The sequence below is a fragment of the Papio anubis genome, chromosome 2 (genome assembly GCF_008728515.1).
Source record: "Papio anubis isolate 15944 chromosome 2, Panubis1.0, whole genome shotgun sequence".
In the NCBI taxonomy this organism is placed as follows: Eukaryota; Metazoa; Chordata; class Mammalia; order Primates; family Cercopithecidae; genus Papio; species Papio anubis.
Genome location: NC_044977.1, coordinates 173,748,655 through 173,775,371, shown reverse-complemented (window position 1 = coordinate 173,775,371; position 26,717 = coordinate 173,748,655). Strand labels below are relative to the sequence as shown.

At 42.3% G+C, this 26,717-nt stretch overlaps 1 protein-coding gene, 1 long non-coding RNA gene and 1 pseudogene across 3 annotated transcripts; 2 read left to right on the top strand and 1 right to left on the bottom strand.

Annotated features, from left to right (window-relative positions):
• Positions 1–699: 699 nt before the first annotated feature.
• Positions 700–7,458, top strand: EOMES (eomesodermin). 2 transcript variants are annotated; one of them, XM_003895198.3, is made up of 6 exons: positions 700–1,994; positions 3,085–3,239; positions 3,929–4,050; positions 4,522–4,680; positions 4,767–4,828; positions 5,671–7,458. In XM_003895198.3, exons 1-6 carry the CDS (start codon positions 1,114–1,116, stop codon positions 6,350–6,352), a joined length of 2,061 nt encoding a protein of 686 aa, XP_003895247.1. In that variant the 5' UTR covers positions 700–1,113; the 3' UTR covers positions 6,353–7,458. The 2 variants fall into 2 exon arrangements, with proteins under 2 accessions (XP_003895247.1, XP_009200094.1); XM_009201830.2 differs by having other exon boundaries at positions 5,614–7,458.
• A 1,964-nt stretch (positions 7,459–9,422) lies between these two features.
• LOC103882418 lies at positions 9,423–11,207 on the bottom strand. The gene is made up of 2 exons (XR_002520575.2): positions 9,969–11,207; positions 9,423–9,733 (listed from the first exon to the last, which is right to left on the bottom strand). It is a non-coding gene; the product is annotated as an uncharacterized LOC103882418 (long non-coding RNA).
• Positions 11,208–18,966: 7,759 nt separating this feature from the next.
• Positions 18,967–19,817, top strand: LOC108584232 (annotated as a pseudogene).
• The last annotated feature ends 6,900 nt before the right edge of the window (positions 19,818–26,717 follow it).

The following is a 26,717-nucleotide window of genomic DNA, read 5'->3' as shown; positions in this document are numbered from 1 at the left end:
CTCGCTTAGTTTCACTCTTGTCCTATCCCCAGTACCCTACTCTATCCAAGCTTCTGATTTAGAAGCTGAGGGCTTAGGTCCTAGAGGATGGCAATGTGCTCTGGCCCCCCCCGGAACCCCAAAAGCTTAGCGCGAGTTTCCTCTCTACAAACCTTTCCCACTGGGTAAAAGGATGGGAACAAACAAAAAGTGGCTCCTGTGCGTTGAAGGCCAGGGATTCCGCCTTCGACAAGAGGAAGGTGTGCCTTGAAGTTACAGCTTCCGATGAGGAAAGAGACTTCCTTGGGCCTGTCTCCAACTCGCCCCAGTTTCCCCAGCCTCCGGGACGGGCGCTTGAAGAGGCTTTCTCTGGCCTCTAAAATCTGCTCCAGCCATCTCATTCCTCCAGCAGAGGGCTGAGATGACTAATGTGCCAAGGATGGATACCGCTACGGAGACCCCAAAACTTGTCCCCCTAAATTCCGGCGAAATTACAGACACCAGGATTGATTCTCACAGCGGGACGCAGTATCAAAAAAAAAAAAAAAAAAATCAGGCTAAAGGAAAAGAAAGTAGCAGGCGACTTGATCCAATTAGTAAATGCCTAATTGAATTAGTGTCACCTCCATCAGCCAATAGGAGGGTCTCCGGGCTGTGAGGCCGCGAAGCCCCTCCCTGGCCGCAAATATATAAAGCAGCTAGTGACAGCCCATAAGTTTTCAAGTGGTCAACCTGACCGATGCTTTGGCAATCGAAAAAGGGCAGAAAGGCGCGGGCTAGTGGGTGGATGGGGACAAAGATCTAAGTCCCCTTCTTCCAGCGTGTGAGTCTGGGAGGAAGGTGGGGGTCCTGAGGAGCAAGAGGTACGAGGAAGGAAAAGGAGAGGGCTTCTGGGTTAGTTTCCACCTCCTGCTTTCCAACTCACGGCGCTTTCCTTCCGGAAAGGACGCTGGATTCAGGGCGCGCCAGTGCGCGCAGTAGCGGCCCGCGAGTCGGCAGGTGGGTAGCCCCGGCGCGGGAGGAAGGGGAAGTTACCTTCCCCTCGGAAGAGGGCGCTGGCTCCCCCATCCTGCCTTTATAATAAGGCCACGGGAGGAGAGGAAGCAGCCAGCTGCCGTCTGCGCTTTGCAAAGCATGCAGTTAGGGGAGCAGCTCTTGGTGAGCTCAGTGAACCTGCCTGGCGCGCACTTCTACCCGCTGGAGAGTGCGCGAGGCGGCAGCGGCGGGAGCGCCGGCCACCTCCCCGGCGCGGCCCCCTCTCCTCAGAAGTTGGACTTAGACAAAGCGTCCAAGAAGTTTTCCGGCAGTCTCTCCTGCGAGGCGGTGAGCGGGGAGCCCGCAGCAGCCAGCGCGGGGGCCCCCGCGGCCATGCTTAGTGACACCGACGCCGGGGACGCATTTGCCAGCGCTGCGGTAGTGGCCAAGCCGGGGCCCCCGGACGGCCGCAAGGGCTCCCCCTGCGGGGAGGAGGAGCTGCCTTCTGCCGCTGCAGCCGCCGCCGCCGCCGCCGCCGCCGCGGCTGCGGCCACTGCGCGCTACTCCATGGACAGCCTGAGCTCCGAGCGCTACTACCTCCCGTCCCCCGGGCCTCAGGGGTCGGAGCTGGCTGCGCCCTGCTCACTCTTCCCGTACCAGGCAGCGGCTGGGGCGCCCCACGGACCTGTGTACCCGGCTCCTAACGGGGCGCGCTACCCCTACGGCTCCATGCTGCCCCCCGGCGGCTTCCCCGCAGCTGTGTGCCCACCCGGGAGGGCGCAGTTCGGCCCAGGAGGCGCGGGCAGTGGCGCGGGCGGCAGCAGCGGCGGGGGCGGCGGCCCGGGCACCTATCAGTACAGCCAGGGGGCTCCGCTCTACGGGCCGTACCCTGGAGCCGCAGCGGCGGGATCTTGCGGAGGACTGGGGGGCCTGGGGGTTCCAGGTTCTAGCTTCCGTGCCCACGTCTACCTGTGCAACCGGCCTCTGTGGCTCAAATTCCACCGCCACCAAACTGAGATGATCATTACGAAACAGGGCAGGTGAGCGCAGCGTGGAGGGGCCCCTGGGTTCGGGGATAAATGAACGTGTGGTCCTGGGGAAGGTCCGGGATGAGGGAGCTAAACCCAGTCGTTCCGCGCCGTGCTTAAGAGTGTTTCACCGCGCGCAATAAATCTCCGTAGACACCGCATCTCCAATGCGGTGTCCCTCTCTGTCAGCGCACCGGCGGCTCTTGCAGGGTGCCGATGTTACGGCTGTACGCCGCTTTTCCCTCCCATCATCCTCACCTGAACAGACCTGGAGGAGGCGGAAATGGAAATTAGGGCATGTACACAAGCTGGATTCGTTAGATCCTCCTGCTCCGCGGTATGCTGGTGCATGCCTGCAGGCAGGCAAGGAGCCACGGGTAGGGAAGGCTCAAGAGCTGACCACCTGAGCGCAGTAGATGGGCTCCCGCAGTTTTAGGCGCCAGGGTCTCCACGGGGCGTCTCCAGGAGGTGGGCGTGAGGGCTAGAGCGCCGGCCTCGGAAGCTTGGTCCGAGTAGGTGGTTAGACCTGCCCTGGAGCCAGACCTGGCTCGGGTTCGGTGCGCGAGAAAGTTCTGCTATACATCCAACTGCTAACACTGGCTACTTCTGAGGAAAGGGAGGGATGGGTACTGAGAGAGGAGCACTCAAAGGGGACTTTTAGCCTAAAGTTTAATATATATTTTTAACAAGAATAACCTAATATTGTTCTCTGGTACTTTTTTAAATGGTGCATTTAAAAATTAGTAGTTTTTAGCATTCTAGGAGAAAAATTGTAATGAGCGTCTGAAAGGGCCGAGAATATGAGCGTTCAGAAGCATGCGAATTTGGGATATACTAATGTTGGAACAAGTTTTGTGTGTGTGTGTTTTGTTTTTTGTTTTGTTTTGTTTTGTTTTGAAAAGAGAGAAAGGTTCCAAGAGTTGCCAACTCAAAAATATTTTACATAGTTTCAGACCACTTGATCTACCAGCCTTCTGTTCATTGCAAACTTTTAGATGTGCTCCGACCCTATCCCAGGTGTCTGGGGAACCCGCCGGGGTCTGGGCCCGTTCTAGGACATCCCAATTTAAATCGATTTTTCTGGTTCTATTCCCTTGCACAGGCGCATGTTTCCTTTCCTGAGCTTCAACATAAACGGACTCAATCCCACCGCCCACTACAATGTGTTCGTAGAGGTGGTGCTGGCGGACCCCAACCACTGGCGATTCCAAGGGGGCAAATGGGTGACTTGTGGCAAAGCCGACAATAACATGCAGGGTGAGCAGAGAAGAAACTCGGTCCCGGGAGGAACGGGCGGGAAGAAATCGGAACCCTCGACTCAGACAACTCACATTTAAATGTAGCACTTTTTTTTTCCTTCCATTCTGAGGCCTAGAGGTGTTAGTATGAGTTTCTTTGTGTTGATTGTTTGACAGAGAGGAGAATTTGCTAAGTCACATTTCTTGTCTGCCAATATATAGATATTTAGAACCTTTAACTAAGACATCACCCCACCCCACCCCATCCCTACGTTTAAGAAACTAGTAGTCATAAGCTCTCCAGGTGGGAAGGGCTCCTGGGATTCTAATGTTTACCTGAGAAAGCCCAGCCAAAGTTTTGTTCACCCATAAATGTCCAACTCTCTTCCACTGGATGTTGCCCTTACAGCTTTAGAAGGTCCCAAATTGACCTTCAAGAGTCATCTCCTGTTAGCTCCATTTCTAAATTCTGAAATGCCATTCAGGCGAGTCCCTAGTGCAAGGAAGGCTGGAAGCACAGGGGCCTGGGAGGGATATCGATGTAGTCCTGCTGGTCTCCACTGGCCTCTTTAAGCAACTTTTGCTGGGAGACCAGCTGTAAGTCTAGCTCTTATATCTTGCCCATAGCTAAGAGACATCCCTCCCCTTTCCCCATTTGTAAACAGCCCTATATGCTTGGGTTTTGTGTTTTGTTTCATTTTCTCTTAGGCAACAAAATGTATGTTCACCCAGAGTCTCCTAATACTGGTTCCCACTGGATGAGACAGGAGATATCATTTGGGAAATTAAAACTCACCAATAACAAAGGCGCAAATAACAACAACACCCAGGTAGAGTGACAGAGCAGGAGGGGGTATCTTCTGGCTCTGACTATAAGTCTTTTTTCTAATAAGAGTCCCTACTCTTTTCACTGTATTTATAATATTTGCATTTGTGACCTGTTTGCTCGCCCATTTCTAAACTTTTTTGTTCTTTTGACCTTTCTCATCTTCACTTTCTTATTGGATTCAATAACAGTGAGTTGACTATTAAGAACAGAAATACCGAAGTATTTTGGGAATTTAGGAAACCAAGAGGAAAGCATATCTATCAAAACCACACACCCAGCTATGTTTTAAATTTCAAAAAAAAAAAAAGTGGAGGGGGTAATAATGAAACCTTTAAAGTTGCAATAAACAAAGCTGTTAGTGTGAAGCGTTTAGAAGTCCCATGCCAAAATACATAATTTGTCAAAATCTAATTTTGTTGAACCACTAAGAGATTTTTTAGATTTAGCAACTTTTTTTCTGTACTCTTTCCAGATGATAGTCTTACAGTCCTTACACAAATACCAACCCCGACTGCATATTGTTGAAGTTACAGAGGATGGCGTAGAGGACTTGAATGAGCCCTCAAAGACCCAGACCTTTACCTTCTCAGAAACGCAATTCATTGCAGTGACTGCCTACCAAAACACCGACGTGAGTGTCCCAAACATCTCAAGAATCTCTAAAGCTAAGGTCCAGCATGATAAAGCACTCAATGACTGTTTTTCTCCCCTATCTAGATTACTCAACTAAAGATTGATCATAACCCCTTTGCAAAAGGCTTCAGAGACAACTACGATTCGTAAGTACAGCTTTTATCCGCACTTGCATGATCATCTCTGAACAGGACATACATCAACAGGCACTTTGCTGAGAATATATTTTAGGAAGAGCTTTGACCTTTGGGATTTTTACATATTTTTATTTTCCCAATTTTTTTTCCTTTACTAATCTTGCTTTAGAATTTTCTCAGAAGGGTTGTGTTAATCTCTGAAGAAACGTTAAGGACTTAAAAATGAAGAGTTTTTTTTAGCATTTCAGTGAAGACTTGAAATTTTAACAATCTGCATTTATATACCTTTCTTTTCATTTGATCCACTTTTTCATCCTCCCAAGAGGAGATATTATTACTCTCTCCCAGCCCCACTTTTTTTTTTAACATAAGAAAAAACTGAAACTAAGAGAATGTAATTTCACAACATGAAACAGCAAGGCCCTGCTGTTTTTAAAATCTGAGTTTTCTACCACCACAGCCAGTGTTTTTTCCATCACATTGACAAAGAAGGTTTGATCTCAGTTTTTCATATTCTAGGACTAGTAAAGGTAGATTATCTGTAGTTTAAATACTTGATGCCTAGGGGGAAACTTTTTCTCACATGGTGGGAAATTTTTCCCAGTAAGCCAAGCATCCAGGTAAATGGACCACTGCATCTCCTGCCTCTGTCCTTTTAGCCCAACAGACCAGCACTTTCAGTACAGATAACCAACGCAAGCCTTTTTCATTTCTGGGAGGTGGTTTGTTTGGGGACAACATTAGGGTTTTTTTTTTTTTTTTTTTTTTTTTAAGTGTTTCTCTTTATATTGTAGCATGTACACCGCTTCAGAAAATGACAGGTTAACTCCATCTCCCACGGATTCTCCTAGATCCCATCAGATTGTCCCTGGAGGTCGGTACGGCGTTCAGTCCTTCTTCCCAGAGCCCTTTGTCAACACTTTACCTCAAGCCCGCTATTATAATGGCGAGAGAACCGTGCCACAGACCAACGGCCTCCTTTCACCCCAACAGAGCGAAGAGGTGGCCAACCCTCCCCAGCGGTGGCTTGTCACTCCTGTCCAACAACCTGGGACCAACAAACTAGACATCGGTTCCTATGAATCTGAATATACTTCTAGCACATTGCTCCCATATGGCATTAAATCCTTGCCCCTTCAGACATCCCATGCCCTGGGGTATTACCCCGACCCAACCTTTCCTGCAATGGCAGGGTGGGGAGGTCGAGGTTCTTACCAGAGGAAGATGGCAGCTGGACTACCATGGACCTCCAGAACAAGCCCCACTGTGTTCTCTGAAGATCAGCTCTCCAAGGAGAAAGTGAAAGAGGAAATTGGCTCTTCTTGGATAGAGACACCCCCTTCCATCAAATCTCTAGATTCCAATGATTCAGGAGTATACACCAGTGCTTGTAAGCGAAGGCGGCTGTCTCCTAGCAACTCCAGTAATGAAAATTCACCCTCCATAAAGTGTGAGGACATTAATGCTGAAGAATATAGTAAAGACACCTCAAAAGGCATGGGAGGGTATTACGCTTTTTACACAACACCCTAAAGAGTTATTTTAACCTCAAAAATTAGCTAACTTTTTGCAGATGGACTTGGTGGTGTTTTTTGTTGTCTTCTTTGCCTAGGTTGCCAAAAAGATGTTTGCCTTCCACCTTGATGCATCCTGTTTTGTGCAATTCTCTAAAAGAAGGTGCCAAAGCTTTTTGATTGCTGCAGGTAACTGAAACAAACCTAGCATTTTAAAAAAATAAGATTAATGGAAGACTTTAAGGTATTTTAAAATTCAAAGGGTATCCAAGGTTCTGTATTTATTTATTGGAGAGACACTAACCATTCAAAGAAGCAGGCTGTGAACATTGAGGGCCCAGTGCTATCAAATTAGTTAAAACCTTTGATTCTCATTTCTATTTGTAAATTCTTAAGCAAATAGAAGCCGAGTGTTAAGGTGTTTTGCTTCTGAAAGAGGGCTGGGCCTTCAGTTTCAGCAGGAGACATTTTTCTGTTACATTCTGCCAGGGGCAAAAGATATTAGGCCCAGGAGTCAAGAAAAGCTTTTGTGAAAGTGATGGTTTCACCTGACTTTGATTCCTTAACCCCCGGCTTTTGGAACAAGCCATGTTTGTCCTAGTCCAGGATTGCCTCACTTGAGACTTGCTAGGCCTCTGCTGTGTGCTGGGGTGGCCAGTAGGACTCCGGAGAGAGCAAGGGAAGGAGTCACCAAAAAAAATAAAAGAATTTAAAAGTGTACAGTTGTGTGTTTAGATACACTGTAGAATAATGTGGTATATATTGTACAAATAGTCTACATAGATGTCTGGGATAATGTAAAACTGGTGCTTTGGCTTTGTAAAGAATTTGCAAATCACTTAACAGCTGCAGGGGCAAGGGGAGAGTTTCATCATCCCCATGATATTTGGGAATATTCTGTTTACTTCTTAGATAGTTAAGAATGTATTCAGCTACTCTGTACTAACTTGAACCATGTTTAAGGAAAACTCTTATTTCATCCTCTTCTTGTGCCATCCCCTCTCCCTAACTTGGTAATGTGAAGAAACTAAAACCTGATACCGCAGCTCCTATAGGCTTTTTAGAGATCTTGGATTTTTATGTACAGTCTTAGTCATTTTTAATAAATGTGGTTCAATAAGGGAACGGGCATAGCTCTGTCTTCTGTACTGTTGGGGTTTTCATCTTTGTGTTAAAGATCTCATTTTGCTTCCTCCATCGTTTTCAGCTTTAACACGGCCTTACCCATCCCCTACCTCCACGGAAGGCTCTAGAATCTCTAACTGGATACTGTAGTCATGCGGGGGTGGGGATGTTTTGTTTATCTTCTTTTTTCCTTGAAATGGAATGGGGCTATTTCCTCACCCCACTGGGAAGTCTGGACAATGGGTGTTGGCGGGGGGCGGTGGGGGGGAAGGCCAGGGGGAGCGGGGGAGGGAGTACTGCTGCTGATTGCCCACAGCAGACTTAACCAAGCCTCGAAAACCTCCGCTCCTGGTTCTTGGAGACCAGGCTCTGTCAGGGCACCTGGCCACTTAGTTCTCTGGGCGTTTATCTAGGCTTACTTGGGGCCACCCATCCTTAGGCCCAAGTAGGCTCCCTGGGAACCCCCGTGGCCCTTTGAGCGCCCACCAGTTCCGGGTCCGTGGGGCGCGGCGGCGCGGGGGGCTGCACACAGCTCTGCGCCCATCTCCGGCTTTCTTCTGAACCCAGACACTGCGCACCCGCCGCCGCGGGCTGCCGGCCTCGGTAGCTGCAGTCAAACTCCGCCCGGACTCGGACTGAGGCGCAGGCTAGGGACGGGCGTGGCACTTACAAAGGAGGATTCCAGTCGTTCCGGGCACCGCCGCTCTGCAAACAGTGACCTTGGAACAGTTCACCTTACGCTTAGTTCCGTTTATTTGGCACACGCTCCACGGGAAGACGAAGGACAGCCCATCCCCTGACTGAACCCTGGGCGGTCCAAAGAGTCAAACCAAGGAGTGGGGTGGAGGGTCTCCTTTGTCCCCCACCCCACGCCAGACGTCCCGCCAGGCTTATCTGCAGACGGCTTCAGGCCCAGATTGCAAAACTTCCAGCCCCTTCCTGGACCCTCCCGGGGTAAAGGTCTGGCTGGGAGGGTCATTCTGCTAACTGCGTAGCGCGGAAATGCAGCTGCTAAGAGGATTAGCTGCTGGGAGGCGAGCAATCAGCCGGGACCTCCTCCCCTTCTGCGCCCAATTAAGACCGCCAGGGCCTTGTACCTCGATTGTCCTGTGTCCCTTCCCCTCCATCCCTCTGGGGCCTGAGTTCTTCCCGCGCCACCCGTGACCTTGGGGGCTCCAACTCCTGCTCCGCGTTTCCGAACGGCCTGCTCAAAACACTTTGGCAAAGGCGCCCCGAACTTTACCAGGGAGCCAGGGACAAAAGCGTTGAAGATGTGCTTTTTAATATATATGTATTGTGGATGACAGCTTTAGATTCCGAAAGGGAGACTCATAGCCCGCCTATCCTGGTCAGCGCCTTCCCTCCACCCCCAACAGCTCCCTTACATCTGCATCCAGCCGCCGAATATTGGGAGATGCGATGGAATTTCAAAAACAGTGCTCTCCTATTTCTGCCCTCTAGAAAGCCCCAAAGTGCTAATCACTGCCGGCATAAAGCAGATTCTGGCCCTAGTCTATTTCAGGTCCTGTATATTTTTGCACCGTACAGTAAAAAGAACCTGGTACTTGTGAAAAGTCCCTCACAGTGTTTAATAGAAACGTAAGTGGCTGAGTGGCCCCAATTAACACCTTGTGATAAGGCATTCCTAAGATGGAGTGTCAGACACCAAATTGTGAAGAGATGTATCTAATTAATCCTCCTAGGATGACACCGATAAACAAGCCTCTATTTAAATAAAGATCAAGGGCTCGGCGCCCGGTTTGTTTACATTCTCCGCCAGGGTTCCCGCGTATGCACCGGTGCAGGCGGTGTTCCCTGCGCTGGGAGGAGATACTGGCTTGGGGGTCTGCTGGCTCGTCCTGGTTCACATCTCCGTTCTTGCCCCAAACAAACAAAAAAACCACAATGAAATCAATAAATTGCAATGAAACAGGAAAAAGCAGAGCAAAGAGGACCTGACTCGGAGTTCGAAATATTGTTATTTGCCATTTTCCACTGGTGTTCTTTCCATCACTAAACACTTTTTGGTTGTTGGTTTGCGAGGGAAAAAAGGAAGAAGGGGGAAAAGCAGCCCACATGTAGCCTCTGGAATTCTTTTCTGCTCTGGGGAGAATTCCGAGCAGGACCTTCCTCCGGTCCCCAGCCCGCCCCGGCACGAGTTCGCTCTGGGTGGTTCCAGAATTCCCCCTCCTGGGTGTAGAAGCTGTGAATTGTTGGGATGTAGAGCAGCTATCCTGGGGGTGGAGCGGGGAGCCGCAGACGTCTGGAAGGGAAACTGGGAAAGGCGGGAAGAGTCAGAAAGAACTTGGGAGGAGGGGAAGCTGCAGCTTAGCGCGCCATATTTTCAGCCCATGTTTGGGCCCGGATTTGGAGCCGGTTTCAAGTGTGCAGCAACCTATCTTCCAAACCCTCAATGGAGAATTTCGAGGCTCCAAATCTGTTTTTGGTCCGGGTTTCCCTTTTTACAGCCGTCTTTGATTGGCTTTAAACCTAGGTGAAAGCAGACTCACCGTCTTCCCTCTCTGCATTCTCTTCTTTCCGAATTAAACCTGCGGAGGGGGAGGAATGTAATTTTTTAAATCTCTGCGGGTGTCATCGAAACGCTCTGGAATAAAAACTTTCCCGCATGCCCTTTGATTTTTATCGACATTCAGCTACCAGTAGGAACAAAAATTAAAATATTTCCTTTCCCATTCGCCTGGACACTGTGTCGCTTCTCTTTCCGGCTCGCGCCGCGGTGTCTTCTACCCGGCTACACAGCGACTCCAAAAGTTTAGCTTTCATCCCGCGAAGATTTCGAAAGTTCTGGAAGGCTGTCTTTAAAAGGGAATTTGGAAAAATCTGTTGCTGAGCAAGATTGAGTCCCATTCTATAAAATACCCATCACCCCACCGTTATTCCTCAAGTTTACACTTTCAAATATGCGAACCCCGAAGGTCCAGCCCGGGAGTCAGCCAATCCCAGGACCCGGTCCACCGGCGCGTGTCTTGAAAAGAATGTCGGAGGTCAGATTCCCTCCTGCCGCTTGCAGAGGCCTCGGCTCAGCGCACACATCTGGGGTTCTCAGGGCTTCCCGCGCGCCCGACCCTACGGGCGCTGGATTTTCTTCCGGGCGCAGGAGCTAAGCGATTCTTGGACAGCCTGAAGTTACAGGCGCCTTTTTTTTTTTCTTTCCCCGTCACCCCCAACAAGACGATAGGACTCCGGCCTTGCTGGTCATCGAATTTCTCCTTATTACGGCTTAAATGAAAAAGAAAACACGACGTGGCCGAGCGCGCACACACACATCCACCCACTTCTTCAACGCTGGGAGTCCTCCGTGTGTCGCCGAGGGCACGTATGGAGTTCGCCAAGGGAAGGATTCAGCTGCCCAAATGCTAACCAGGCCCTCAGCAATGGTCCCTAAAGTGCCCCCGCGTCACATGGATCTCTGACCGCCGCTGAACCTGTATTTGTTTCATCCACTAAGTCTTACCAATTTATGCATTTATGCACAGCAGGGCTTGCACAGTGACTTTTGTAACTTTGAGTTCTACCCAGGTTTCCCCACACAGTTGGCGTGGAGGAGGACCCCACGCCTTGCCCTTGGCCACCAGGTACCGCAGCAGTTTCCGCGCGGGACTGCAGGCTCGTCTCTTTTCTGGGCCGCGGGCAGCCTTCGCCATCTGGTGGCCATGGAGAGTAAGGATCTCCCCAGCCGAAGAGGGTTCCTCCACTCCTAAAGCCGCTTTGTCAGGTCCTGAACGGTTCTGCCAAAAAAAAAAAAAAAAAGATATCTCATATATATATAATTTATATTTATATATAAATATATAGTTTATATATTGTATATTTATGTATATATAAATATTTTATATATTTTATTTATATATTTATATATATAAAACTGTCATGTTATCTCACCTACAAAATCAACAATCATTTCTGAATATCAGGAAATATTCAGGTATGTTTTTCTGGTTGTCTCATAAAGTTGTTTTTGTTTTTCTTTTTGTTTGCTTATTCCTTACAGTTGTTTGTTTTAATCAGGATCCAACAGGTCCCACACATGTGATTGATGTATCACTTAATTCTCTTACCTAGAACTCTCCCCTCTCAACTTTTCTCTTTTATTTTTCCTTGCAATTTATTGAAGAAATTGGAGCATTTGTTCTATCTAGTTTTCCAGGTTCTGATTTTGCTGATTGCAGTTCTGTGGTGTTAACATAGTCCTCTGATTCTTGTTTTTCCAACAAAGTGGCGTTTTGGCGATCTGATCCAGATTCCACTTTTTTTAGTAATAATATTTTATAGGTGGTAATATTCCATGAGGAGGCTCATCATGTTGAGTTGTCTCTTTTGGGGGCATGTCATTGTACACTGATGACTGTCAGCTAGACCCATTATTTCATTAAGAGGTTGGCAAAGGAGGTAAATTCCAGTACAGCCATTATTATCAATTACATATACATGAGAAAATTTTACTCAATGACACTTTGAATGTGACATTAAACAGAGTAAGCCAAAAAGCCAAGATCTTTGCTCTTTATATATCATCACAGGAAAGCAGAGAGGCCTTCTGGGGAACATGGGACACCGAAGTCTAAGTGTAAAATAGAAAAAATGCATAAATTGGTAAGACTTAGTGGATGAAACATATTTATTAAAACAGTCTAATATGCCCCAAATTGCTAACAAATCACATTAAACCAATGCATAACAAAGTGATAAAGTAGGTTTCCATCTGCTTTTCTACTCGCAGGGCAAATTATCAATTTCCTAATCCCTTTAAAAATGTATTTCAATAACTCATAAGGAGGAGCATCATATGGAAATCATAAGTGCTAAAAAAAAAAAAAAGGACTATTAAACAGTTTGGTTGTTAAGCGGGGAGGGGAGTGATTTCATTTATGACAAGAGAAGTGGTTTCTTACCACTTCGTTTGGAAAGGATTGAGGGAGGAATCTGAGGGAGAGAAAGGTGTGGGGAAAGTCCAAGTTACTATCCACAATTCACAGCCTAGAACTTCTAGAACCGGAATGGAGTTGGTTACTGAGAGAGACCATCATGGAAATTCAAAGAATAACAAGGGTAGATTTGAACATGTAGATACCATTGCCACCATCTTGTTCCCTTCCTCGTCCCAGACACTAAATTGTAGACTATTCCACAAACCTTCAGGCAATCAGAATGTTTCCTGCAATGGTCTTAGATTGCCACCATTTCTTCTTGAAATGACTCAATATTAATGTCATAAGTATATAGCCTTCTCTTGACTAAAACTTCTTCCTAAATCCTTAAATCAGTCATCATTCCTTGAGTTACTGAATTGGAGAGCTGGGAGGCACCTTAGAGACTGCTCTAGTTCTATAAACCCCACTATACAGAGGCAAGAACCAAGTATCACTATGGTTTTGTGGTTTGCCAAGCCCCTTGAGGAACTCATTGATTTGGCAGTGTATCATGGGTTAGACCCTATACTTTGGACATACAATATTTCAGAGGCTTGGGAAATATGTTTAGTCATGAAAACATTAAATTTGAAAGGATAGTTTTTATTATTGTTTATGTTTTTCAGAGGATGAACAATATTTGAAATTCAAATGTATCCATGATTAATTTTTCTTCTTTTTCTTCTTCCTCTTCTATTTTCTTTCTTTCTTTCTTTCTTTCTTTCTTTTTTTTTTTTTTGAGACCGTGTTTCAGGTGCAATCATAGCTTACTGCAGCCTCAAAGTTGTAGGCTCAAGCAATCCTTCTACCACAGCCTCTCGAGTAGCTAGAACTACAGGTGCACACCACTATACTTGGCTAATTAAAAAAAAAAAAAAAAATTGTAGAGATAGGTTCTCACTATGTTGCCCAGGTTAATCTTGCAATTCAGGGCTCAAAATCCTTCCACTTCAGCCTCCCACTTTAGTCTCCCAAAGCACTGAAATTATAGGCATGAGCCACCACACTCAGCCTTTTCTTAAGCCTATCATGGAGTGGTGCCTTCTTCATTGCACACTTTGGCCTATATAGCTTTGGGGTAGTGAATCCACAGAATATATGTTCTTCACCCTACATATTTGCTGGTTTTCTTAATCTTGGCAGGACAGTTTTGTCTTTATCTTACAGATCTAAAACCCAAGAATGATCTTTGGCATTTTACTTCTTTCAGGATTCAAGTTCCTCTGCTGAAAAGACGATTGTTGATAAAATTAACCAACAGTCTGTGCTCATCACTAAATATTTAGAAGACCACAGACACAGACTACATAGCTGTTATAGAAGAGCACAGAGAAGCATGGGTTGAATTAGTGTGCAAAAATGTGTAGATATGCTTGTATGTGGGAGTGTGTATTTGTTCCCCAGGGCTAATAACTGTAAGCTGAGATTACAGAGTGCAGAAGACAACTGGGAAAAAATGGTTAAGGTGGTATCTAATATTTCCATTAGGTACTCTTCTGTTCAGAGCTGTCAAAACAGATTCTGTGAATTGACTAGACTACGGAAGGTGATCCTAATGACATTGATGAAACACATATCTGAAAAACAGAATTTAAATAGAAGAGAGTCTCTAGAAATACAACTAAATCTTAATCTGGAGATATATGTCTCAAAATAACTCTCTCCCATTCCTCTTTCCCTCTCAACAAAAACAAACTCACTGGAAAAGGACAAGCAAGCATTTCCAAGCCTTGCAATGCCCTGTTTCCCATCAGAGTTTTGGATAAAAATATATACATATATAAATCACATTCTTAGGCTGGCAATAAGGTCCACTAGGTATTTGGTTTCTCTATGTTTGCCAGCTTCCTTGTATGTAGGCAAGGTTGCCAGATCCAAAGAGAGAGTGGAGTGGACAAGACCATTTGACAAAGGCTGCAGCTTTAGGAAGAACTTAACCAACCTTTGGTAAACCATCAAGAGGGAGGCCAGACTCTCTCCTCCCACCCTCAAATCCCCTGCCAGTGCTCCTGTTTGGCTGAACCCAGTGAGAATCCAAAGGGCTAAACAATCTCTTGATACAGTCATAGAGGTCAACCTCCTGTATGGAGGAGGCAGGATGGCACAGGGCATGATAGAAAAGAATGAAGGGTGAAGTTTGGGGGCAATGAAGAAGAAATCCAGCCCACCTATCACCCTCCAATGTCTGGATTGCTAAAGATTACCCTCTTAAGTACTCTCAAGTTGTTTTGAGATTCCCCAAGAGGATGTTTCAAGAATAGCTGAAAATTTTGGGTTTTTATGTGAAAATCCCCCTACTTTTCAGTTTTGGCAACCTACTTGAAAAAATTAAATAATCAAAATACTCCTGTGAGAAAGATTTAGCTATGGAAAGCTTTTGACCACTGATCTAGAGCAATGCTATGATTTTAATTGAATTTCAAAAATGTCAAAAGCATGGCCAGGCGCGGTGGCTCATGCCTGTAATCCCAGCACTTTGGGAGGCCAAGGCAGGCAGACCTGAAGTTAGGTGTTTGAGACCAGCCTGGCCAACATGGTGAAACCCCATCTCTACTAAAGACAAAAAAATTAGCTGGGCGCAGTGGCAGGCACCTGTAATCCCAGCTACCTGGGAGGCTGAGGCAGGAGAATCACTTGAACCTGGGAGACAGAGGTTGCAGTGAGCCGAGATTGTGCCACTGCACTCCAGCCTGCGTGACAGAGCGAGACTCCTCTGTCTCAAAAAAAAAAAAATTGTCAACAGCAGATTTTTGCTCTAATACCAGATGGAGTAACAGGGATATGAATTAACTTTCTGCTTGAAAAAAAAACTAAACTAAAAATCAGATATATATATATATATATGGCTTCCATATATATATGGCAATGTAAAATAGTAATCTATTAAAGAAGAGAAATGAATGAGGAAAGGCCTAATATTTCTCCAACTTACTGCCTGGAGAGTTTCCAGGCCTCAGCTTAGAGTGGGAATGGGGGCCTGGACAAAGCCCAGCAGTCTTCTTGATTTGAGGAGACAAAACTGTAAGGGTGAGGAGGCCAAGATGGCTAGAGTTTTTGGAGCAGAGTTCCAGAGAGGAGAGACCGGCACAGAAAGAAAAATCTGGAGAACTGAATAGGGTCTTCCTCAACTCCACCTGAGTGTTGATCAGCACACACATGTGAAGAAAATACCCCAAGCCCACAGGATTAGGCAGGATTTCTCAACCTCAGCACTGTTGACATTTGGAGGCAAAACATTCTGTATTGTGGGAACTGCATTGTAGGATATTTAGCAATATCCTAATTTCTACCAACTAGATGCCAGCAGCACTACCCCCACCAGTTGTAACAACCAAAAGTGTCTCCACACATTGTCAAATGCCCTCTATGGGGCAAAATTATCCCAGCTGAGAACTACTGGATGAGAGGTATTTAATACCAGTATTTACACTGACTGAGGATTGCCCCCTTTCCCACTCACCCAAGTGGAAAACTTCATAATTCATGAGGTATCAGGAAAAGAGCTCAGAAGGGTCTTGCTTCAGTAGTGAGCTAAAGTAGTACTGGACTAAACGCTGCTCTGGTTTTATCTAACTAGGCTTATTAACAATAACTGAAACTTAACTATATCCATGAAGAAAGCTCAAGTTATACGTATAGTAATAAAAATAACAACCAGCACAGAACAAGCAAAAATTTTAAATGTATAGTAGCCAATCAAAAACGGCCAGACATTCAAAAAAGCAGGAAAATACGACCCACAATAAGGTAAAAAAAAAAAAAAAAAAAAATCAATCTAAACCAACTCAAAGTGACAGATGATAGAATTAGTAGACAAGGATGTTAAATAGTTATTATAACTATATCTCATGTGTTCAGAAAGCTAGAAAAAAGGTTGAGAATGGTAAGTAGAGACATGGATGATATTTTTAAAAGAACCAAATTGAACTTCTAGAGATAAAAACTATAAACGTCTGAAACTGAAAAACACTTGGTGAGATCTGTGGCATATTATACATTGCAGAAGAAAAGATTAGTAACCTGGAGGTATAGAAATTGAAAGGATATAAAATAAAACACACAAAAACAAAAAGTTAGAAAAAATAAACAGTTTTAGTGAGCTGTGGGATAATTTCAAGCAGACTAACATGCCTGTAATTGGAGTGCATCAAAGAAAGGAAAGAGAAAAGGGTACAGACAAGATATTTGAAAAAATAATGGTCAAAAATTTCAAATGTGGTAAAAAATATAATCCACCAATCTAAAGAGTTCAATTAAAAAATACAAAGAAAACTACACCAAGGCTTATCTTAATCAAATTGTTTAAAACCAGTGATAGGGAAGACATCAAAACAGTCAGGGGGACAAGAACACATTATGGGCAAAGGAACAAACATATTAGATTAAGTTGGTGCAAACGTAATTTTGGTGTTTGCAATTACTTTTAATGAAAAAACCGAAATTGTGTTTGCACCAATCTAATACAAATGATAACAAAAAATAAGTAAGCTGGGTAACATTGGAACATCTTTAAAGTACTGAAAGAATGAGTAAAACCGTCAGCCTAGATTTTTATACCTAAGGAAAGCATATTTTAAAAACAAAGTTAAAATTACTTTCTCAGACATACAAAAGCTAAAAGAATTTATCATCAGCAGACGTAAGCTACAAAAAAAAAAAAAAAAAAGTTAAGAGAAATGCTTCAGGCAGAAGGAAAACGACACCAGATGGAAATTTGAATCTACTTTAAACAATGTAGGGCACTAAAAATGTGAACTACATGGGTAAATATAAAATACTTATTTTCTTATTTTTAAAATCTTTTTAAAAGAAAATTGACTGTTTAAAGCAAAAATAATAAGATATTCTAGGTTTTTTTCTTTTTTTTTTTTTGAGACGGAGTCTCGCTGTGTGGCCCAGGCTGGAGTGCAGTGGCCGGATCTCAGCTCATTGCAAGCTCCGCCTCCCGGGTTTTTACGCCATTCTCCTGCCTCAGCCTCCCGAGTAGCTGGGACTACAGGCGCCCACCACCTCGCCCGGCTAGTTTTTTGTATTTTTTAGTAGAGACGGGGTTTCACCGTGTTAGCCAGGATGGTCTCGAACTCCTGACCTCGTGATCCGCCCGTCTCGGCCTCCCAAAGTGCTGGGATTACAGGCTTGAGCCACCGCGCCCGGCCGATTTTTTTCTTCTATAAAAGCTTTTGTTAGCTTTATTTTTATTTGTTTTTTTTTCTAGCAGCCCTCATCCAATTATGTGGTGTTTATAACATACATGGAAGTAAAATACATGCTAACTATAGCACAGATGCTGGGAGGGGAGAAACAGAAGCATATTGAGTTATTACCCTATGCATCAAGTGGTATAATATAATATCACTTGAAGGCAAACTATGATAAGTTAAAGAATCATAAAACATATTCCATTAATCTAAAGTAGGCACAAAAAGAAGAAAAAGGAAATGAATAAGAAACAGAAAACAAATAATAACTGTGGTAGATTTAAACCCAACTGTATTAGTCAGGGTTCTCTAGAAACAGAACTAATAGGATAGATGTATGTATGAAAGGGAGTTTCTTAAGGAGTATTGACTCACATGATCACAAGGTGAAGTTCCACAATAGGCCATCTGCAAGCTGAGCAGCAATGAAGCCAGTCCGAGTCCCAAAACCTCAAAAGTAGGGAAGCTGACAGTGCAGCCTTCAATCTGTGACCAAAGGCCCGAGAGCCCTGGCAAACTACTGGTATAAGTCCAAGAGTCCAAAAGCTGAAGCACTTGGAGTCAGATGTTCAAGGGCAGGAAGCATCCAGCATAGGAGAAATATGTTTACTACAAACCCTAAAGCAACCACTAAAATAACACAGCAAAGAATTATAGCTAATAAACCAACAAAGTACCACCGTGCCCAGCTAATTTTCTTTTTTTTTTTTTTTTTTTGAGACAGAGTTTTGCTCTTGTCGCCCAGGCTAAAGTGCAATGGCGTGCTCGGCTCACTGCAACCTCCTTCTCCCAGGTTCAAGCGATTCTCCTGCCTCAGCCTCTCGAATAGCTGGGATTATAGGCGCCTGCCACTACACCCGGCTAATTTTTGTATTTTTAGTAGAGATGGGGTTTCACCATGTTGGCCAGGCTGGTCTCGAACTCTTGACCTCAGGTGATACACCTGCCTCAGCCTCCCAAAGTGCTGGGATTACAGGCATGAACCACTGCACCCGGCCAATTTTTTAATTTTTTTGTAGAGACAGGGTCTCACTATGTTGCCCAGGCTGATCTTGAACTCCTGGCCTCAAGCAATCCTCCCACTTCAGAAATCCACTTTAAATATAAAGACATGGACCTGGCATGGTGGCTCACACCTATAATCCCAGCACTTTGGGGGCCAAGGCAGGTGGATCTCTTGAGGCAGGGAGTTCAAGACTAGCCTGGCCAAGATGGTGAAACCCCATCTCTACTAAAACCACAAAAATTAGCCAGGTGTGGTGGCACACACCTATAGTCCCAGCTACTCAGAATGGTGAGGCACAAGAATCGCTTGAACCTGAAAGGCGGAGGTTACAGTTAGCCGAGATCTCACCGCTGTACTTCAGCCTGGGAGACAAAGTGAGACTCTGTCTCAAAATAAATAAATAAACAAACGGACACACACAGGTTAAAATTTAAAAGGCAAAAAAGATATAACATGCTAACACTAATTAAAAGAAAGCTAGAGTGGCTATGTTACTATCAAAGTAGATTTTAAAAAATAAAATGGGTCATTTAATAATGATAATGGGATAAATTTATCAAAAGATCATAATAATCCTAAGTTACTAGCAACAAACAATAGAGATTATTATTTGATGTAACATTAAAAAATGAATCAATGTCATTCACCATGTTAATAGACTAAAAATGAATAACTATTATTGTCTACATAGATGCAGAAAAAGCATCAGACAAGATGGGCAGCCAGCCGGGCCAGCATTCCTGGCTCACTTCAAGGAGTGGGTTGGCTGTAGGGAGAAGCCCACCGTAGAGACCGAGAGAATCCAGCCTCATCTCCCAGATGAAAATAAGGATCACAGTGACAAAGATGAACAGCCTCAAGTGGTGGTTTTAAAAAAGGGAGACCTGTCAGTTGAAGAAGTCATGAAAATTTCAGCAGAAATAAAGGCCGCCCAAGCAGATGAAGAACCAGCTCCAGCTGAGGGAAGAATCATATCAAAAACCAGTGAAGCACCAGTCAAGCATCCCTCAGAAGGTTTAACGGCAAGCTCAAAAAAGAAGACAAATTAAGATGAAATAAATCAGGACTCAGTCAAAAAGAACTCACAAAAACAAATAAAAAATAGTAGCCTCCTTTCTTTTGACAGTGAAGATGAAAATGAGTAAGTGTAAATATTTTGAATTTATTCTACTTTGAAAGCATATGGGATATTTTTTAAAATAACATTTTTTTCTATTATAAAAATACTACAGGCTGGGCGTGGCAGCTCATGCCTGTAATCCCAGCACTTTGGAAGGCTGAGGCGGACAGACCACTTGAGGTCAGGAGTTCAAGAGCAGGCTGGCCAACATGGTGAAACCCCACCTCTACTAATAATACAAAAATTAGCTGGGTGTGGTGGCAGGCACCTGTAATCCTAGCTACTCGGGAAGCTGAGGCAGGAGAATAGCTTGAATCTGAGAGGCAGAGGTTGTAGTGAGCTGAGATCAGGCCATTGTACTCCCACCTGGGTGACAGAGCAAGACTTCATCTCAAAAAAAAAAAAAAAAAAAAAGTAGAAGTTACTTATAGAAAACTTAGGAAATACAGGAAAAAATTTAATAAACTACATCTATTCATCAATACCCCTCTGACTTAATATGCCAACTCTAGAAATTAACTAGTATTAACATTTTGTTATTTCCCCTGTGTGGGTGTATATATACGTAAATTATATTTTTAAACAAAATACATTTTGTTTGTGTAAACAAAAAAAGAAAAGGTATTAGACAAAATCCAACATTCATGCCTGGCAAAAACTCTCACCAAACTTGAAATTGCAAAGAATTCCCTCAACCTGATAAAACATGTCTTTGAAAAACCTAGAATTAACATCATATTTAATGGCAAAAGATAGAATGCTTTCCCCCTAAGATCAGGAATAAGATGACTCTATTTCTACTCACCATTACACTGGAGATTCTAGCTTGGTCAATGAGGCAAGAGACAGAAACAAAAGGCTCTTAGATTGGAAAGATTGAAGTAAAATGGACTTCTTTTGAATATAACATGATCATCTATGGAGAAAATCCAATAAAAAGGCCATTACTAATAAATTTTAGGAGAGTTGTAGACTACAAGATTAATATACAAAAGTCAATTGTATTTTTTATATACTAGCAACAAACAATCAGAAATTGAAATAAAAATACTATTTAATAGCATCGAAAATAAGAAATGCTTAGGTATAGACCTGACAAATTATGTGCAAGACCTATGCCCTGAAAACTACAAAACACTACTTAGAGAGATGAGAGAAGACCTAAATAAATAGGGAGATTCACTGTGTTCATGTCAGAAGGCTCTATATTGTTAGGAAATAAATTCTCCCCAAATTGATGTATAAATTCATTAAAGCTTTTATTTTTATTTTTTTTAAAGAAATTTTGAAACTATAATTTCAAACAGTGGCTGTAATCCCAGCACTTTGAGAGGCCAAGATGAAAATATTGCTTGAGCCCAGAAATTTGACACTAGCCTGAGCAACATAGTGAAACCCTGTCTCTACAATAAATTTTTAAAATTAGCTAGACACAGTGGCACACCCCTGTGTTCCCAGATACTCGGAAGGCTGAGGTGGGAGGATCACTTGAGCCCAGGAGGTGAGGCTACAGTAAGCCGTATTCACACCACTGCACTCCAGCCTGGGTGGCAGAGCAAAACCCCATCCCCCCAAAAAAGAAATTGCTAAGCTGTTTCTAAAATTTTTCTGGAAATGGAAAAAACCTAGAATAGCCAAAAACCTGGAAAAAAAAAAGAAGAAGAAGAAGAAGAAGAACGTTAGGGAACTTACTTTGTCTTTAGGAATTATTATAAACTACAGAAATCAAGATAGTATGCAACTGGCATTAAGATAAAGCAATGGAACTGAATACTGTCTAGATGGAGACCATCACAACTGATTTTCAAAATGATACAAAAGCAATTCACTGGAGAAAGGGTAGTCTTTTTAACAAATGGTTAACAAATATATTTTCTACAAATATATTCATAAAAGTTTTATTTGTAATAACTTCAAACTGAGAAGACCCAAGTATCCATTAACCTGTGACTGGATAGACAAATTGAGGTATATCAATGGAATGAAATACCACTTGGTAATAAAAATGAATGAACTATGATACAAGAAACAGCATGGATGAATCTCAAAATAATTAAGCTAAGTAAAAGAAAGAAGACAAATAAGACTATGTAATACATGATTTCATTTATGGAAAATACTAACTACTCCTCGGTGACAGAAAACAGATCACTAGTTACTTGAGGCTTGACAGAGAGTTATGGGGAAAGAATTTTCAAGGACCATGAGAAAACTTTTGAGGTGATAGCTTACTAATCAATCAAGTAACTATTAAATTATAACATAGTAAGGTAAGTGTTATGATATAGGAAGATTAAGGTATTATGGAAGCACAGGAGAAGTGTGAGCGGTGGGATGAAATGGAAATGATATAGAAAGGAGATCACAAAAGGCTTTCTGGATCAAAGACATCTAAATTGAGACTCAGACAAAGAATCAGGCAGTATTAGAGCAGTGAGAGGATATGACTCCACTTAAACTTCCCAATAGGCAAGTCAACTAATTCACTTACAATGCAAAAGATTTCCTCATGTCAAATCTTAATCTCCACATACTGCCTCTGGCCACCACTGATTTGCATTTTATCATTTTAAATTAGATTAATTTTTTCTAAAATTTTATATAAATAAATTATATAAAATGTGTGCCTTTTTGTATCAAGCTGCTTTTTTTTCCTTTTCATCTGACATCTTTTGCTCTGGTCAATTTTTTAAGATTCATCCATGTTTTTCTATTAATAATTTGTTTTATTTTATTGCTGAGTAATATTCCATTGAATGGATGTATCCAATTAGTATATTCATTCACTCGTTTGGATATTTGGGTTGTTTCCAGTTTGAGGCTATTACAAATAAAGCTGCTATGAACATTCTTATGCAAGTCCATATGTTCTCATTTCTCTTCGGTAAATACTAAGGAGTGGAATTGCTGGGTCATGTGGTAAGTGTATATTTAACTTTACAGGAAACTGTGAAGCTGTTTTCCAAAGTGATTGTAACTTTTTACATTCTCACCAATAATGAATGAGAGTTCCACTTGCCTCATAACCTCACTAACACCTGGTGTGGTCAGTCTTCTTAATTCTAGCCATTTGAGTGCATGTGTAGTGTTGTAACATTGTAGCTTATTTTGTATTTCCCTGATAACAAATGATGTTAAGTATGTTTTCATGTACTTATCAGCTATTTATATATTTTAAGTTTTGTGGGTATATAGTAGGTGTATATATTTGGGGAGTACTTGAGAAGTTTTGATACAGGCATGCAATGTGAAATAAGTACATCATGAAGAATGGTGTATTCCATCCTCTTAAGTATTTATCCATTGAATTGCAAATAATTCAATTACACTCTGTATTTAAAAATGTACAGTTATTAATGACTATGGCTACCCTGTTGTGCTATCAAATAGTAGGTCTTATTCATTCTTTCTATTCTATTCTCCCCACTATTGCCCCACTACCCTTCCCAGCCACTGGTAACCATCCTTCTACTCTCTGTGTCCATGAGTTTAATTATTTTTATTTTTAGATCCCACAAATAAGTAAGAACATGCAACGTTTGGCTTTCTGTGCCTGGTTTATTGCATTTAACACACTCATCTCCAGTCCCATCCATGTTGGTGAAAATGACTAAATCTCATTCTTTTTTACGGCTGAGTAGTACTCCATTGTGTATACGTACCACATTTTCTTTATCCATTCATCTGGTGATGAACACTTAGGCTGCTTCCAAATCTTAGCTTTTGTAAACACTGCTGCAACAAACATAGGAGTCCAGATACCTCTTCAATACACTGATTTCCTTTCTTTGGGAAATATACTGGGATTGCTGGATCATATGGTAGTTCAATTTTGAGTTTTTTGAGGAACCTGCAAACTGTTCTCCATAGTGGTTGCACTAATTTACATTCCCACCAACAGTATACAAGGGTCCCTTTTTCTCCACATCCTTGCCAGCATTTGTTATTGCCTGCCTTTGGATATAACCCATTTTAACTGGGGTGAGATTATATTCTTATTCTTATTGTAGTTTCGATTTGCATTTCTCTGATGATCAATAATGTTGAGCACTTTTTTTTTTTTTTTTGATGAAGTACCCTCTCTGTCACCCAGGCTGGAGTACAGTGGCATGATTTCTGCTCGCTGCAACCTCCACCTCCTAGGTTCAAGTGATTCTCATGCATCAGCCTCCTGAGTAGCCTGCATTACAGATGTGCACCACCATGCCTGATTAATTTTTGAATTTTTAGTAGGGAGGGGGTTTCACCATGTTGGCCAGGCTGGTCTCAAACTCCTCACCTCAGTTGATCCACCCGTTTTGGCCTCCCAAAGTGCTGAAATTACAGGTGTGAGGCACCGCACCTGACCATTGAGTACCTTTGTATAAGCCTGTTTGCCATTTTGTGTGTCTTCTTTTGAGAAATGTCTATTCAAATCTTTCGTCCATCTTTTGATCAGATTATTATATTTTTTTCTATAGAGTTGTTTGAGTTCTTTATATATTCTGATTGTTAATCCCTTGTCAGACAGGTAGCTTGCAAATATTTTCTCCCACTCTGTGGGTTGTCTCTTCACTTTATTGATTGTATAATTTGCTTTATGGAAGCTTTTTAACTTGATGTGATCTCATTTGTTCATTTTTGCTTCGGTTGCCCGTGCTTGTGGGGTGCTGCTCAAAAAGTTTTTGCCCAGATCTATGCCCTAGAGATGTTTCTTTATGTTTTCTTGTAGTAGTTTCATAGCTTGAGGTCTTACATTTAAGTCTTTAATCCATTTTGATTTGACTTTTTTTTTTCTTTTTTTAACGCAGTCTTGCTCTGTCACCCAGGCTGGAGTGCAGTGGTGTGATCTCAGCTCACCGCAACCTCCACCTCCTGGCTTCAAGCGATTCCCTGTGGCAGCCTCCTGAGTAGCTGGGATTATGGGTGCCGGTCACCATACCCAACTAATTTTTGTATTTTTAGTAGAGATGGGGTTTCACCAGGTTGTCCAGGCTGGTCTCAAACTCCTGACCTCAGGTGATCCGTCCCTCTTGGCCTCCCAAAGTGCTGGGATTACAGGAGTGACCACCACGCCCGACCTTGATTTGATTTTTGTGTATACCAAGAGATAGGGGTCTAGTTTCATTCTTCTGCATATGGATATCCAGTTTTCCCAGCACCATTGATTGTAGAGACGGTCTTTTCCCCAGTGTATGTTCTTGAACCTTTGTTGAAAATGAGTTCACTGTAGGTGTGTGGATTTGTTTCTGGATTCCCTATTCTGTTCCATTAGTCTATGTGTCTGTTTTTTATGCCAGTAGCAGTATAATTTGAAGTCAGATAATGTGATTCCTCTAGTTTTGTTCTTTTTGCTTAGAATAGCTTTGGCAATTCTGGATCTTTTGTGGTTCCATATAAATTTTAGAATTGTTTTTTCTATTTCTATGAAGAATATCATTGACATTTTGATAGGGATTGCATTAAATTTGTAGATTGCTTTGAGTAGTATGGACATTTTAATAATATTGATTCTTTCAATACATAAACATGGAATTTTTTTTCATTTTTTGGTGTACTCTTCCATTTCTTTCATCAGTGTTTTACAGTTTTCATCATAGAGGTCTTTCAGTCTTTTGGTTAGATTAATTTCTAGGTATTTAATTTTATGTGTAGCTATTGTAAATGGGATTACTTTTTTATTTCTTTTTCATATTTTTTGCTGTTGGCATATAGAAATCCTACTGGTTTTGTATGTTGATTTCATATCCAGTAACTTTACTGAATTTGTTGATCAGTTCTAATAGATTTCCTGTGGAGTCTTTAGGTTTTTCCAAATATAAGATCATATCATCCACAAACAAGGATAATTTGACTTGTTTCTTTCCAGCTTGGATGCTCTTTATATCTTTCTCTTGTCTGATTGCTCTAGCTAGGACTTCTAATACTATGTTGAATAACACTGGTGACATTGTGTGTCCTTGCCATGTTGCAGATCTTGGAGGAAAGGCTTTCAGGTTTTCCCCATTTAGTATGATACTAGCTGAGCATCTATCATATATGGCTTTTATTATCTTGAGGCATGTTCCCTTTATCCCCAGATTTTTTAAGGTTTTTATCATGAAGGGATGTTGAATTTTACCAAATGCTTTTTAAGCATCAATTAAAATGATCATATGTTTTGTATCCTTCATTCTGCTAATATGGTGTATCACATTGATTGATTTGCGTAAGTTGAACCATCTTTGCATCCCAGGGATAAATCCTAGGACATAATGAAGAGCTTTCTAATATATTGTTGAATTCAGTTTACTAGCATTCTGTTGAGGATGTTTGCATCAATATTCATCAGAGATATTGGGCTGTGGGTTTTTTTGCTTGTTTTCAGGGTTTTTTTTATTGTGTGTCTTTATCTGGTTTTGGTATCAGGTTAGTACTCACCTTTTATAATGAGTTTGGAAGTGTTCCCTTCCTCTCTATTTTTTAGAATAGTTTCAGTAGGATTGACATTAGTTATTTAAATGTTTGGTAGAATTCAGCAGTGACGCCATTGGTTCCTGGGTTTTTCTTTAGTCGGAGACTTTTTATGACAGCTTTGATCTCATTACTTGTTATTGGTCTGTTCAGATTTTGGATTTCTTTCTGATTTAACTTTTGTAGGTTGTATGTATCTAGGAATGTTTCCATTTCTTCTAAATTTTCCAATGTATTGGCATACAGTTGCTCATAAAAACTACTAATGATCCTTTGAATTTCTGCAGTATCAATTGTAATGTCTCCTTTTTCATTTCTGGTTTTATTTATTTAAATCTTCTCTTTTTTCTTAGTTTGGCTAAAGGCCAATTTGTCAATTTTGTTTAACTTTTTTAAAAATCAGCTTTTTGTTTCACTGATCTTTTGTATTTTGAAAATTTCAATTTCACTTATTTCTGCTCTAATCTTTGTTATTTCTTTTCTTCTACTGATTTGGGGGTTTACTTTGCTCTTTTTTTTTTTATTTAGCTTTTTAAGATTCTTTGTTAGATTATTTGAAGGTTTTTTCTCTT

Excerpts from the sequence above, each read along its gene's own strand:
- EOMES (XM_009201830.2), top strand. The coding sequence starts at position 1,114 with ATGCAGTTAGGGGAGCAGCTCTTGGTGAGCTCAGTGAACCTGCCTGGC. Across the intron at positions 4,051-4,521 it reads CAAATAACAACAACACCCAG|ATGATAGTCTTACAGTCCTT; the intron begins GTAGAGTGACAG and ends TACTCTTTCCAG. Across the intron at positions 4,829-5,613 it reads TTCAGAGACAACTACGATTC|CATGTACACCGCTTCAGAAA; the intron begins GTAAGTACAGCT and ends TTTATATTGTAG.